The 14,658-nt window shown below is 44.5% G+C and overlaps 1 protein-coding gene across 1 annotated transcript in view; it reads left to right on the plus strand.

Annotated features, from left to right (window-relative positions):
• Nucleotides 1-1,148: 1,148 nt before the first annotated feature.
• Nucleotides 1,149-14,658, plus strand: part of LOC120304815 (collagen alpha-1(XX) chain-like) — a 66,912-nt gene continuing 53,402 nt past the window's right edge. Inside the window, exons 1-3 of the mRNA XM_039335788.1 lie at nucleotides 1,149-1,154; nucleotides 2,975-3,052; nucleotides 3,504-3,590. Of these exons, the coding sequence (XP_039191722.1) occupies nucleotides 1,149-1,154; nucleotides 2,975-3,052; nucleotides 3,504-3,590 (171 nt within the window). The remainder of the gene's footprint in view (nucleotides 1,155-2,974; nucleotides 3,053-3,503; nucleotides 3,591-14,658) is intronic.

Below are 14,658 nucleotides of genomic sequence, written 5' to 3' on the forward strand. Positions count from 1 at the left end.
TCTCCTGTTTCTAGCTTCGTGTCTTAACCACTTGGCCCTGTCACTGCATTGTCACCAAATTGCCTTTATTTTTCTCCACAAATTTGCCAGCTATTAAGATCCGAGAATGATAGCCATGTAGGGGAGCAAACAAAACTGGATTTTGAAATCTGATTTTTTTTTTATTGATGTTGTTGGTTGACTTGCTGCCTTACAAAAGAAGAAGACTTGTCAAACATTCCTCCCACACCACAAAGACTTTTGTTATGGGAGGTATATATAATACATGAAGCAGCTTATTGATGCACATCAAAAGTTTAGAGTTGCAATGCTGTTCTCAGAGGTCTGCACAGAATCTCACCTTTAAGAGTCTGTGCTTCTCTAACCATAGTTACAAAGTTCAAATGCTGTTTCAGGGAACTGAAATAGTAATACTTGGAATATTCCTGCCATGGCAATTAATTTCTTTTCTGTATTTCTGTATTCCTGGGTTGTTTGACCAAGCAAATACAAGCCTTAAATATAACGTGACTCAAGCTATAATCTGAAATGTAAGTATGCATCCCCCATATTTACATGCAGGTAGTCCTTAACATATGACTACAATTCGGCCTCAAATTCCATTGCTAAGCAAGACAGTTGTTAAGTGAGTTTTGCTCCATTTTACGACCTTTCTTGCCACAGTTATTAAGTGAATCGCTGCAATTGTTAAGTTAGTAACCCAGTTGTGAGGTGAATCTGGCTTCCCCATTGATTTTGTTTGTCAGAAGGTTGCAAAAGGGGATCACATGACCCCGGGACACTGACACCGTCATAAATATGAGTCGGTTGCCAAGCATTTGAATTTTGACTATGTGGCCATGGGAATGCTGCAATGGCCGTAAGTGTGAAAAATGGTCGTAAGTCACTTCAGTGCCATTGTAATTTCAAATGGTCACTAAATGAACTGTTGTTCATCCCATCACTCACTGCAACCATCATAAATGTGAACCAATTTTCAAGCTTCCAAATTTTGATGACATGACTATAGGGTTGCTGCAACAATCATAAGTCTGAAAAATGGTTCTAAGTCACTTTTTTCAGTGCAGTGTAACTTCAAACAGTCATTAAATGAAGGGTTGTGAGTCAAGAACTACTGTATGTGGCAGATCAGCATGGGTTGACCAGCCATGAAGGTCTTACTAGGACAGTGATTCTCAACCTTTTTAATACTGCGACCCCCCAACCGGTCGTAAGTCGAGGACTACCCAACTGGTCGTAAGTCGAGGACTACCCAACTGGTCATAAGTTGAGGACTTTCCCTGCCTGGGAGCTCCGTGCATGCCTGGTGCCGTCCCCTGCGCCGGCCGAGGCTTAGCTGGCAAGGGGCAGCAACGGCGCAGGGCGACCACTGGCTGGGCCACCAGCTGGCCCAGTCGAAGGGAGGTAAGGCACCCGCCGGGCCCCACGTGCGCCAGCAACCCTCCCTGTGCCCGCCAGCCTCCCACCTCCCACCCCTGGCCCTCTTTTACTTACATTTTTAGTAGTTGCTCAGCAGGGAGGGGTGGAAGCTTCCAGACAGCTCACCTTCGCTGCAGACAACTTGCAGCACCGTTTGCAGAATGGGACTTTTGGCGGGCTCAGCAGGGCGGAAACAGCCTGGACAATTCCTATTGGCTTTTGAAAGCCAATAGAATTAGACTCTATTCAAGAGAGTCTATTCTATTGGCTTTCAAAAGCCAATAGAATAAAAGGGAGTAGCACAGCTAAGGAAAAGGGGAAAAAATGGCGGACTGTGTTGTTTGGCGACCCCCGTGAAATGGTCATTTGACCCCAAATGGGGTTGCGACCTACAGGTTGAGAACCGCTGTACTAGGGTTTTATAAAGTGGTACTAATACTTTGCGTGATCTTGATTCTATGCCTCTGTTTATACAACCCTGGAGGTCTTCTATTCCAGCCCCCTGCCCAAGGTAGGAGTCTTTCAAACAGTTGTCCAATCTTTTCTTGAAAACCTCCAATGATGGAGTACCAAATACAAATAGAAACAAAGATAATAGGGGGATCCGAGGAAAAAAAAGAAAGGGAAAACAGGTGTGAGATCAAAGGAAACAGAAAAACAACAATTTCCAACTTTTTTCAGGGCAGGGCAATAGAACACTAAATAAAGTTAGAACTTCAACTTCTTACTTTACGTATTTAGGAATTTACATATTTAGCCATTTCCATAACAACAAATTAATCTAATCCCAAAAATCTAAATCAAAGTTTCATTTTTTTTTCTGTTTTGAATATAAAGTCCATTTTTTTTCTGTTTTGTCCCAGAAGCGATTTCTAATAATTTAATCCATTCTCATTTTAATGTCTAATATTTTTCTTCCTGATTCATTGAATGATCTTTGGGAATTATATTGAGAATAACTTCACAACTCTTTTCTAGTGTGTGTGTGTGTGTGTGTGTGTGTGTGTGTGTGAGAGAGAGAGAGAGAGAGAGAGAGAGAGAGAGAGAGAGAGAGAAGCAGAGAGAGAGAAGCTTAGAATAAGCCCTACTCAGATATCTGCAATTCTAGGGAGAAAATGTTGGCCTGTTAAGGCAGACCATAGAGGAAACAGGAGCATATGCAGAGAGACCTCAACGTACAACCACAATTGAGCCAAACGTTCTGTGGTTAAATAAGACAGTTGTTAAGTGAGTTTTGCCCCATTTGGACGACATTTCTTGCCACACTTGTTAAGCCAATCACCGCCGTTGTTAAGTTAGTAACACGGTTGGTGAAGTGAATCTGGATTTCCCATTGCTTTGCTCGTCAGAAAGTTCAAAAGGGGATCACATGACCTGGGTCATTGCAACTGTCATACATATACATCCGTTGCCAAACATCCAAATTTTGATCATGTAACCCTGTGGCTGCTGCAAGAGTTGTAATTGTGAAAAGCGGTCACAAATCACTTTTTCAGGGCTGTCGTAGCTTCAAACGGTCACGAAACAAATCTTCTTTTTTCTCTCTCGTTTCTAGCTTCAGTTGCAGTCCCTGCAAATTGTGTGCAGCACGTCTTGGCCGGAAGAGGACCTATGTTGTGAGATACCAGCTTCGGTAAGAATGGAGAGAAAGAAGTAAATTAGTTTGGTTCATTAGACGAGTGGTAGGCAACCTTGGCTCTCTTTTGACTCGTGTACTTCAACTCCCAGAATTCCTGAGCCAGCCATGGCTCAGCTTGGAAACCTCTCCCTTTCCCCTCAGCGTGGCTGGCTCAGGAATTCTGGGAGTTGAAGTCCACGAGTCATAAAAGAGCCAAGGTTGCCTACCCCTGCACTAGATGAAGTTCTGAAAAAGTGCAATTACGACTAGATTTTCAAATGACCTTTTTGAGAGCTGAGGTTCCACAGCATCTCTTCAAGGCACCAGTATGGACTGCTCCCTTAACAGCTGAAGGTAGACAGAGGTAAAGAGAAGCACAGAAGAGGGCCGAACTGTTGTGTTCCACAGTGCAGCGTTTCTCTTTGTGCAATAGGAGTCACGTTACTCTTTTTTTTTATTATTTCAGAGGGATGAAGAAGCGTGTCCCAGCCTGCTTCCTTCCTGCACCTGCACATCTGGCATCCCAGGACTTCCTGGGCCCCCAGGCCCTCCGGTAAATGCAGCGTTCAACAATACTTTGCAGGAAGGAAAATAGGTGGCTGATTCCTTATAAGAAAACATCGGCCTCATTCATGCAAAAAGAATTACACTATTGAACAAAAAGTAAATACAGGTCACATCACCTCTCTGAGTTGCCATATCATCAAAGAGAGGAACAGCCACCCCAATATCCTGAACAACATGCCTCCTGGAGGCAGGTTGTTCCACTGGTTGACAGTTAGAACAATTAACCAGTGGAACAACCTGCCTCCAAGAGCGGTGAATGCCCCAACATTGGAAGTTTTTAAGAAGAGACTGGACAGCCATTTGTCTGAAATAGTATAGGGTTTCCTGCCTGAGCAGGGGGTTGGACTAGATGACCTCCAAGGTCCCTTCCAACGATGATGATGATGATGATGATGATGATGACGACGACACAGATATGCAGTTGCTGGGCTAATTCATATGCAAAAATGCACATAAAGGAGATAATTTCTGAAGTTTAAAAGAATGTGATACCAGTCGTCCTTGACTTGCAATCACAACTGAGCCCAAAATTTCTCTTATAAAGTGGGACGTTTGTTAAGTGAATTTTGTCCCACTTTATGACCTTTCTTGCCGTAGTAGTTAAGTAAATCACTGCAGTGATGGCAAACCTTTTAGAGACCTAATGGCCAAACTGCAACCCAAAACCCACTTATTTATCGCTGGGTGCCAGGTGGGCGTGGCCCACTGGGTGGTCGTGTCTGTGGTGGTCATGGCAGATTGGGTGGGTGTGGCCAAGGTGGGCGTGATCACCTCGATGTTGCTCGTGGGGAGGGATGCCTGTGGGGGCCGGGCAAGGTTGGGGGAGATCCAAAGGGTCTCTGGCAGATGGGGCAGTGGGCAGGAGGCTCGTCCTGCGGGGTGAGGCGAGGCAAGGTGAGGCAGGGTGGGGGTGCCATTGTCGCAGGGCAAGGCGAGGCAGGGGCCGGGGCGGCTGCTGCCTGACACCATTGGCCCCCACACACAGAGGCCAGCGAGCACATGGGTGCTGGGATGCATCCAGCCATGTGGGACCTCAGCAAGTTAGTGGGTGGCTGGTTGAAGAGGGATGGTTGCCATCTCCGGGGCATGGCATGCATGCCCATAGAGAGGGCTCTGAATGCCACCTCTGGCACGCGTGCCATAGGTTCGCCACCACTAATCTGATTGTTAAGTGAATCTGGCTTGCCCGTTGACTTTGATTATCAGAAAGTTGCAAAAGATGATCGCATGACCCCGGGACATTGCAAACATTAAAAAATATGAATCAGTTGCCAAGCGTCTGATTTTGACTAGGTGGGCATGGGGATGCTGAAATGGCCATAAGTGTGAAAAATGGTCATAAATCACTTCAGTGCCATTGTAATTTCAAACGGTCACTAAATGAATGGTTGTAAATCGAGGACTACTGTATCCTGAAAAAGGAGACACTGATTCATAGTTACTAGGCCAGTGGTTCTCAACCTTTTTAATGCCACGACCCCCAACCGGTCGTAAGTCGAGGACTACTCAACCGGTTGTAAGTCAAGGACTACTCAACTGGTGCAGCACCGTTTGCAGAATGGGACTTTTGGCGGGCTCAGCAGGGCAGAGACAGCCTGGACAATTCTATTGGCTTTTGAAAGCCAATAGAATTAGACTCTATTCAAGAGAGTCTATTCTATTGGCTTTCAAAAGCCAATAGAATAAAAGGGAGTAGAATAGAAGAGAATAGAATAGAATAGAATAGAATAGAATAGAATAGAATAGAATAGAATAGAAGGGGGAAAAAATGGCGGACTACGTTGTTTGGCGATCCCCATGAAATGGTCATTCATGGGGATCGACCCACAGGTTGAGAACCACTGTACTAGGCTAATTCACATGCAAAAATAGCACATGAAGAAGATAATTTCTAAAGTTTAAAAAGAATACAATACATTTATCATGCTAGAGCAGTGTTTTTCAGTTTTGGCAATTTATAAATGTGTGGACTTCAACTCTCATAATTTCCTAGCCAGCATGGCCAGCTTGTGAATTCTGGGAGTTGAAGTCCACACATCTTAAAGTTTCCAGGTTGAGAAACATTGGGCTGTAGGAAAGGGGACAACTGTGGACAGCTGCAGCATTAAATCTAATTGATCCACCAAGTTTGGCATTGAATGCTTATCGTTGTACGACACCCTGGCAGGTTCCTGCAGCAGTTGTGAGATTTTGGCAAGCGCCGAATGGCCAATTCCAAGCAGCTGGCCTGAGGTGGGTTGCATGTGGCAACTGCACAGCCAATAGAATGGATGTCAGTAGAAGAAATATCTGCCTTCCCTCCAACTTCTGTGGTCTCCATGCAGCACAAAGATGGCAGGCCTGCCTATACCAGGGGTAGGCAACCTTGGCTCTTTTATGACTCGTGGACTTCAGCTCCCAGAATTCTTGAGCCAGCATGGCTCAGCATGGAAACCTCTCCCTTTCCCCTCAGCATGGCTGGCGCAGGAATTCTGGGAGTTGAAGTCCGCGAGTCATAAAAGAGCCAAGGTTGCCTACCCCTGGCCTACACAGAGTCAGTTCTCAATCATAAAGAGCCTTCTGCCTTGGAAAATAGATCCCTATGCAGGAAGTGTGTTTGTGTGTGTGTGTGTCTGGGTGAACGGGGTTGTATTTCATCCAGGATTAAAGGGGAAGAACAAGGAATCTCTTTTTGAGTGGCAGTACAGAAATCCTAAACACTCATTTAGGAAACAATGTTCTATTTATCTATTGGACAGAAAGGGAAAAAGTCTGATGCGTTGTGGGTGATCTCCAAGCAAGCATATAAACTCAAGAAAAGCAAATATTTGTAGTTCAATGTGGAAGGGAACCCTTTCAGAAATAGAAGAGAATCTCCACAGTTGAGGGTTGAATTGTGGAGTTCTTGCTGCTCTCTGAGCGTGGTTGTTTTCATGTAGACCAGACATGTTAAACAGAACGCCCGGGGACCGGATGTGGCCCGCAAAGTGGTTTCATGTAGCCCGCGAAGCCATCCTGGAAACAGTAAGGGAACGGCCCCCGCTGCCTTGGCCTTGGCCCAGGCCGGCCCTGAGCCAATGTACAATTTTGTGGTGGGTGGCCATCTTGGCACTTGCCCCGGTCCCATCCCCTTCTGCCAGAGACCCTCAGATCTGCCCCACTCCTACCCAGGCCCCCACAGGCACCCTTGACGCGAATGATGTAGAACTGGCCACGCCCACCCAGTAGGCCACACCCACTCCATCCACTCCATCTTCAGTGCTGGAAGGGAGTAGGGTTTTCCTCTGTGTATATTATACATGCAGTAGCTTGCTCAGAAACAAACAATAGACTACAGGCAGTCCTTGACTTACAACCACAACTGAACCCCAGATCTCTGTTGCTAAATGAGATATTTGTTAAGTCAGTTTTTCCCCATTTTATGACTTGGTCTAGGATGTCACAGTTTCCCACTTCCTTGTAACAATGATGATGTTACCTAGTTAGGTAATGAAACGTCTGCAAAAAAAAAAAACCACCAAGCACAGAGAGCGCCAAAGACCCCCCAATGAAAGTTCTGTTAAGAGTAAATTCCTAAGAGAAATTTGGAAGTCATGTTTTTATCATCCTTTTTTTCTTTCTTTCCTCTCTGCACTGTTTCTCTTTCTCTGGTCTTAATTATCAGTTTCAGTTAGTTTTTATCTTTCTTGCTTAAAAATCTGATTTAAGTTATCGATGAAATGGTGAAACCATCTGGAGGCCGGGTGGAAAAAGGAACATTATTGAAATGAGTTATCAACAGCTTCCCTTGTTCAGATATTTTTTTTTCTTCTCTTAAGCCAACTACGATATCATCAGGCCTTCTATTAAACAACATTTGTTGTTTTGATTTTGCGTTATAATTGGAAGCTACCTTCTGTGGCTTAGCATATGGTGGGAATTTAGTTGTGGCTTACTTAATAGACTGATTGATGCAATTTGCGGTCTTGTAAGCTGTCTAGAACTACACAAGTAAAGATGTATTACCCTAAAAATGGAAATAAATAAATGTCCTGATAAATGTCATTTTCTAATGAAATTAAATAGTCAAAATGATTATTTAAATCTGCTTCATCTAAAGCTACAAGGCCAGAAGTTTTAAGTAACAGAAAAGCAAGCTGTCTTGAAGTGGCCTTAGTCTTCTGAGGTTACAGGCAGTACTCAACTTACAACAGTTCATTTGGTTCAAAATTTCAACTACACTGAAAAAAGTGAATTCTTTTTCATACGACCGTTGCAGCATCCCCATGGCCACATAATCAAAATTCAGATGCTTAGCAACTGACTCATATGTATGACGGTTGCCACGTCCCAGGATCATGTGATCAGCTTTTGCGACCTTCTGACAAGCAAAGTCAATGAGTAAGCCAGATTCACATAATAATAATAATAATAATAATAATAATAATAATAATAATAATAAACCCCCAGTGAGGCACTACCTTGACGTGGTTGTGGGGTTTGTGTACTCTGAGGAAGATGAGAGCTATGCCAGAGGTTCAACCATACTGGACAGGTCTCATCAGAGGAGTCAGACAAAGAGTGTCTCTCCCATAAAAAATATGGTGAGATGTAAATTGCAGAATGCCATACCGGCTTGGACGTCGCCCGGGTTAACAAGGTTCGCGCTAGATATTGGAGTTCCCGGATATCTGGTGAAAAATGGGTTACAGGACTCAGGACTGTTGGCTGAGCAACCAGGGCCAGCAGCTGCAGAACTACTGGAAGAAAAGATGTTTACCCGTCGCAGATACACAGTGATTGAAAACAAAGAAATAATGACCTGTTACTACAGATCAAGTCCAACAAGAAGAGGATCATTTGCCTGTAAGCAAAAACTGGTGGGATCATAAAATAGAGAAAGTCATAGAAAATGATAAAATTAAACTGCTCTGGGACTTCAGAATTCAAACAGACAAGCACCTGCAACATAACACCCCAGACTTAACAATTGTCGATAAGAAAGACAAAAAAGTCTGGATAGTGGACGTGGCAGTGCCTGGAGATAGCAGAATAGAAGAGAAAGAACTGGAGAAGATAACAAAATACAAGACCTACAAATAGAAATAGAAAGACTGTGGCAAAAGCAAGCAAGGGTAGTACCAATAGTAATAGGCTCCTTGGGTGCAATCCCAAAACAACTGGAGCACCACTGAACACCATTGGCATTGACAAATTCGCTATTAGTCAATTGCAAAAGGCGGCCTTACTAGGAACTGCTTCCATCCTGCGACGATATCTGTAATACCATCAAACATCCACATCTGCCTATCCCAGGTCCTGGGTAAGGACTCGATAGGTAGACAAAATGCCAAATCCAGTCTGAACATCTGGCTGACTGTGCGATGATCAATAATAATAATAATAATAAAGTTGGAAGGGACCTTGGAGGTCATCGAATCCAACCCCCTGCTCAGGCAGGAAACCCTATACCATTTTGGACAAATGGCTGTCCAGTCTTTTCTTAAAAACTTCCAGTGTTGGAGCATTCACAGCTTCTGGAGGCAGGTCGTTCCACGGGTTAATTGTTCTAACTGTCAGGAAGTTTCTCCTTAGTTCTACATTGCTTCTCTCCTTGATTAGTTTCCATCCGTTGCTTCTTGTCCTGCCTTCAGGTGCTTTGGAAAATAGCTTGACTCCCTCTTCTTTGGGGCAGCCCCTGAGATACTGGAAGACTGCTATCATGTACCCCCTCGTCCTTCTCTTCATTAAATAGACATACCCAATTCCAGCAACCGTTCCTTATGTGTTTTAGCCTCCAGTCCCCTGATCATCTTTGTTGCTCTTCTCTGTAGTCTTTCTCTTAACAACTGTGTTGCTAACTTAACCATTACAGTGATTCACTTAACAACTATGACAAGAAAGGTTGTAAAATGGGGCAAAATTCACTCGCTTAGCAACAGAAATTTTGAGCTCAGATCAAGGACTACCTTCACTGGATAATTTTAACATGTCTCTTGGTCTTTAAGCATTACATTTGGATAGTCCTTCCAATACAGGATATATTTAAAGACAGGATTGTCCTCTGTATGCTGTGCCGTTGACCCCTAAAACCTCAAATCAAATTTTGATGAGAATTGGACGGTTATTCAAGTGGATTTCCATGAAAGCCACAGGCATTTTGATTCAGATTTGCAAGATGTCTTAGATGTGAAAAGATGAAGGGATCCTTGAGTTAGTACCGTATTTTCCCCAAAATAAGCCCTAACCGGAAAATAGGCCCTAATGCGTCTTTTGGAGCAAGAATTCATATAAGACCCGGTCTTATTTTCAGGGAAACAGGGTATCAAATTTAACAAATATTGAAACATCAGGATTGATTCCCCAGTGGTATATTCGAAATAGTTCAAAGGAAGCAGAATAGGTTTCATGTTGTTGTTGTTGTTAGTTGCGAAGTTGTGTCTGACCCATTGCGACCCCATGGACAACGTTCCTCCAGGCCTTCCTGTCCTCTACCATCTTCTGGAGTCCATTGAAGCTCACGCCTACTGCTTCAGTGACTCCATCCAGCCACCTCCTTCTTTGTCATCCCCTTCTTCTATTGCCCTCAATCTTTCCCAGCATCGGGCTGTTCTCCATTGAGTCCTTCCTTCTCATTAGGTGGCCAATATCCTTGAGTTTCAACTTCAGGATCTGGCCTTCTAAAGAGCAGTCAGGGTTGATCTCCTCTAGGACCGACCGGTTTGATCGCCTTGCATTCCAGGGGACTCGCAGGAGTCTTCTCCAGCACCATAGTTCAAAGGCCTCAATTCTTTTGCGAGGTTTCATGTAGGAACTCTAGTTCAAGATCCACATTTGAGGTCACATTTGGAATACTATAGTATGTCTAATTTTGGTCACCATGGTACAAAAAATATGCTGAGGCTCTAGAAAAAGTGCAGAGAGGAGCAACTAAGATGATTAGGGATCTGGAAGCTAAACATTTGACGACTGAGGGAACTAGATATGTCAAGTCTAACCAAGAGAAGGACTAGGGGTGATAGGACAGCATCTTCCAGTACTTCAAGGGCTCTCACAGGGAAGAGGACTTCAATTTATTCTCCAAAGCAGCTGAGGGCAGGACAAGAAATGATGGGTGGAAGTTCATCAGAGGAAGATCCAGCCTGGAAATAAGGAGGAATTTTCTGACAGTGAGAAGGAGTAATCTATGGAATCGCTTGCCTCCTGGAGTTATGGGTGCTCCATTGCTGAAGGTTATCAAGAAAAGATTGGAGCATCATTTTTCTAGGATGGTATAAGGACTCCTGCCTTGGGCAGGGGGTTAGCCTAGATGACCTCCAAGGTCCCTTCCATCCTTATGATTCTATTGTATGGTAGTGGATGTTAGAGATAATGATAACGATTTCCCTGCCTCGTGTTCAGCAAGACCAGAGTTTTGAAAATCAGCCTTTTTTTTTTCAAATGCCATTTCTTTATCTCTCAAAGGGTAATGGATCTTCTTCAAACAATGACACCAGGAGAGAGAGAGAGAGAGAGAGAGAGAGAGAGAGAGAGAGAGAGAGAGAGAGAGAGAGAGAGAGAGAGAGAGAGAACACAACTGAAATGAGAACAGGAGACCCCTATCCCTGAGTCAACTCTTTGTAAACAAAGCTTGCGTGTTGTCAACTGACTTTCTAGTTGTGCATCCGTGCTGGGAATGCAAAGCAGCCTCTGTTCAGCTCTGGCTAAGCTGAGTCAATGATTCAAAGGATTTTTTTTTTTAAAAAAAAATAAAAAATAAAAGCAAGGGGGCCAGGTTGCAAATGTCTCCTGAACACCCTCAAAGGCTGTGTGCTGGCAGGGCGGCTTCTGCAGTAAATGAAGTTGGAAGGATTTCTGTCTCTTCTCCACCACCCCCACCACCCCCGGTACATAGAAAGCCCAGGACTGCTCTCTTTTATTCTAGCCATTTCGGTTGCAAGTGACTGGAATACAGATGAGGGCTGATGAAGTCAGGAGCACTTTGTGAAATGAGAATGGGAGAGACACACGTCCACCTATTACTGTAATAAGCCACTCTCCTTTGTAGGTCTGTGTTCACATTTAACAAAGTTCCCTGCGTCTGGCATGACAAAATAAAGGCAGCACAGAGTTAAGAGTGCTATTTCCCATTGTTGGGAAATGGAGATTGGGTGGTCGCCAAGATAAAGTTTTCAGCTGTTCTCCTATGCCAGGGGTGTCAAACTCGCAACATCACGTGACGTGTTGCGACGTATCGGGACTTTTTTTCCATTGCTGTGTGGGAAGTCAGCCCCCCAGAGAAAGAAATATTAAAAGAAGCAGGAAAGCATGCCCAGTTTTTCTTAATAGCCCCAGGTCTCCCTTCCCCAAGCAGAAACCAGCTCTATAGAGATCCAGATGTAAATCCAGAGAGTTAGGAGACAAAGACCTAAAATCTGCATACCTCACCCAAACTCTTTAAGAGTCATTAGCCCCAGCACCAGGGAAGCAGGATATTACCTTTGGGACATAATAGGATTAACCCATCACCATCAGAATACCAGAAAAGCACATTCAGACTCAGGTCAAAGTTCATGCCACAGGAACAGGAAATAACCTCCAAACAAAAGGCTCCAGAGGGTATAAAACCCCACTCCCTACATGTGCTCAGCCCTTTTTCTCTCCTTCTTCCTGCCAGAACCATCTTTCTGTCTGGCTCTCCTCTTCAATAAACGGCAACCTTCTTCCCAAAGCAGTTGCCATGTTTATTCCCAGCTTGGATGAACCACGATGAAGACTTTTATTCCAACAGCTGGCAGTAGGGTGGGCGTGGTTTCAGCATGACGTATCCGGCCTGCGGGCCAGCAGTTTGACACCCCGTCCTATGCCGACAACAGCAGATCAATAACGGAATAACAGAGTTGGAAGGGACCTTAGAGGTCTTCTAGTCCAACCCCTTGCTTTGCTAATGCTCTGTGAAGATATTTCTGAATTAGGAGTCTACCTTCCAAAGTGTGAACAATTCCTCTCCAGCTGGATGTCATCTGCACATTTGATGCATGCCCCTTCAATCCTCTCATCTAGGTTGTTTCTGAAGATGTTGAAGAGCACTGAGCCCAAGATAGAACCTTTAACAGAATAACAGAAGGGAGTTTGGAGGTCTTCTAGTCTAGCCCCCTGCTCAAGCAGGAGACCCTATAGCAAATGGCTGTCCAATTTCTTTTTTGAAAACCTCCAAAGATGGAGGACTCACAACTTCTGAAGGCAAAGTGTTCCATGGGTAAATTGTTCTTACTGTCAGGAAATTTCTACTTAGTTCTAGGTTGGATCTCTCTTTGTTAATATTCCAACTGTTGCTTCTTGTCCTGCCTTCAAGGCAGTGGTAGGATTCATCTGGTTCACACTGCTTCGGCAGAACTGGTAGCTAATTTTTTGTTGCCCAGGGCCAGAATGGATTTCCGGAAGTGGCATCCACATAGAGAACCGGTTGTTCACATATCTGAATCCCACCACTGCTTCAGGGGCTTTGGAGAATAGCAGGTCAGGTTCACCCAGGGAACAGCACTGGACAAGAACAGGAGGGTCTTTATGCTATTTTTCTATCCCTTTAGATAATCAGGATTTAGTTCTCAATGGGGTTGCATTACCCCAGGCACATCCCTTGTGCAATCTGGGGGTTCTCCTAGACCAAGGTAGGCAACCTTGGCTCTTTTATGACTCGTGGACTTCAACTCCCAGAATTCCTGAGCCAGCATGGCTCAGCATGGAAACCTCTCCCTTTCCCCTCAGCATGGCTGGCTCGGGAATTCTGGGAGTTGAAATCCACGAGTCATAAAAGAGCCAAGGTTGCCTACCCCTGTCCTAGATTCACGACTCCTGCTCAAAGAACAGATGGCACTGGTGGCTAGGAGAGCCTTTGTGTTGTGTGCCAGTTGCACTCTTTCCTGGATTGTGAGGCCCTGCATGCAATCACTCCTGCCCTGGTCATTTTTCGGTTGAATTATTGGAATATGCTCTATGTGGGGCCAATTCAAAGAATTTTTGGAAGCTACAACTAGTGCAGAATGCAATGGCGTGGATGGTTCTGGAGCCCCCTTGGCTGTCACATGTTACAGTGTTGTGTAAGCTGCACTGGTTGTCGATTTGCTTCTGGGTTCAATTCAAGAGGATACTTATTATCTATAAAGCCCTCTATGGCATGGTTCCAGGGCAGTGGTTCTCAACCTTTTTAATGCCGCGCCCCCCAACCTGTCGTAAGTCGACTACTCAACTGGTGCAGCACCGTTTGCAGAATGGGACTTTTGGCAGGTTCAGCAGGACAGAGACAGCCTGGACAATTCCTATTGGCTTTTGAAAGCCAATAGAATTAGACTCTATTCAAGAGAGTCTATTCTATTGGCTTTCAAAAACCAATAGAATAAAAGGGAGTAGCACAGCTAAGGAAAAGGGGAAAAAAATGGCGGACTGCGTTGTTTGGCGACCCCCGTGAAATGGTTGTTCAACCCCAAAGGGGGTCCCGACCCACAGGTTGAGAACCACTGTTCCAGGGTATCTGAGGAACCATCTCATCTCAATGGGATTGGCTCATCCCACTTGTTCCAGCAAGAGGCTTACTTTGGAATTTCAGTTGTCGGGGTCCCAGAGAAGACTCTTTTCTGCTATGGAGCCCACCCTCTGGAATATCCTCCCACTAGAGGTGAGGTTAGCTCGCACACCCCTGGCTTTCCAGAGGGAGTCTAAAAATTTGGCTTTGCCATTTGGCCTGGATCCTCAATAGAGGCCATCTAGGCTGGGGGTGGCTGATAGGGTAGGGAAAAGATCCCCACCCCATGTGACCTGTCCTCCTGGTTTTCAGTTTTTCATTTATTTTTTCCTAATTTTGCATGTTTTGTATTATCTTTTTTACTTTCTACTATTCTGTAAGCTGCCCAGAGTTGCTAGACAGGTGGCATAAAAATAAAATAAAATATAAACAAAACAATAGCAACAGCAATAGCATTTAGCCTTATATACCACCCCATAGCACTTTAGAGCACCCTGTGGCTTGTTTACAATGTAGAAGCGTTCTTTGCATATTGCCCCCAACCATCTGGGTCTTCATTTTACTGACCTCAGAAGAATAGAAGACGGAGTCAAAT

The sequence above is a fragment of the Crotalus tigris genome, unplaced genomic scaffold (assembly GCF_016545835.1).
Source record: "Crotalus tigris isolate CLP2741 ecotype Arizona unplaced genomic scaffold, ASM1654583v1 scf7180000017659.2616968, whole genome shotgun sequence".
NCBI lineage: Eukaryota > Metazoa > Chordata > Lepidosauria > Squamata > Viperidae > Crotalus > Crotalus tigris.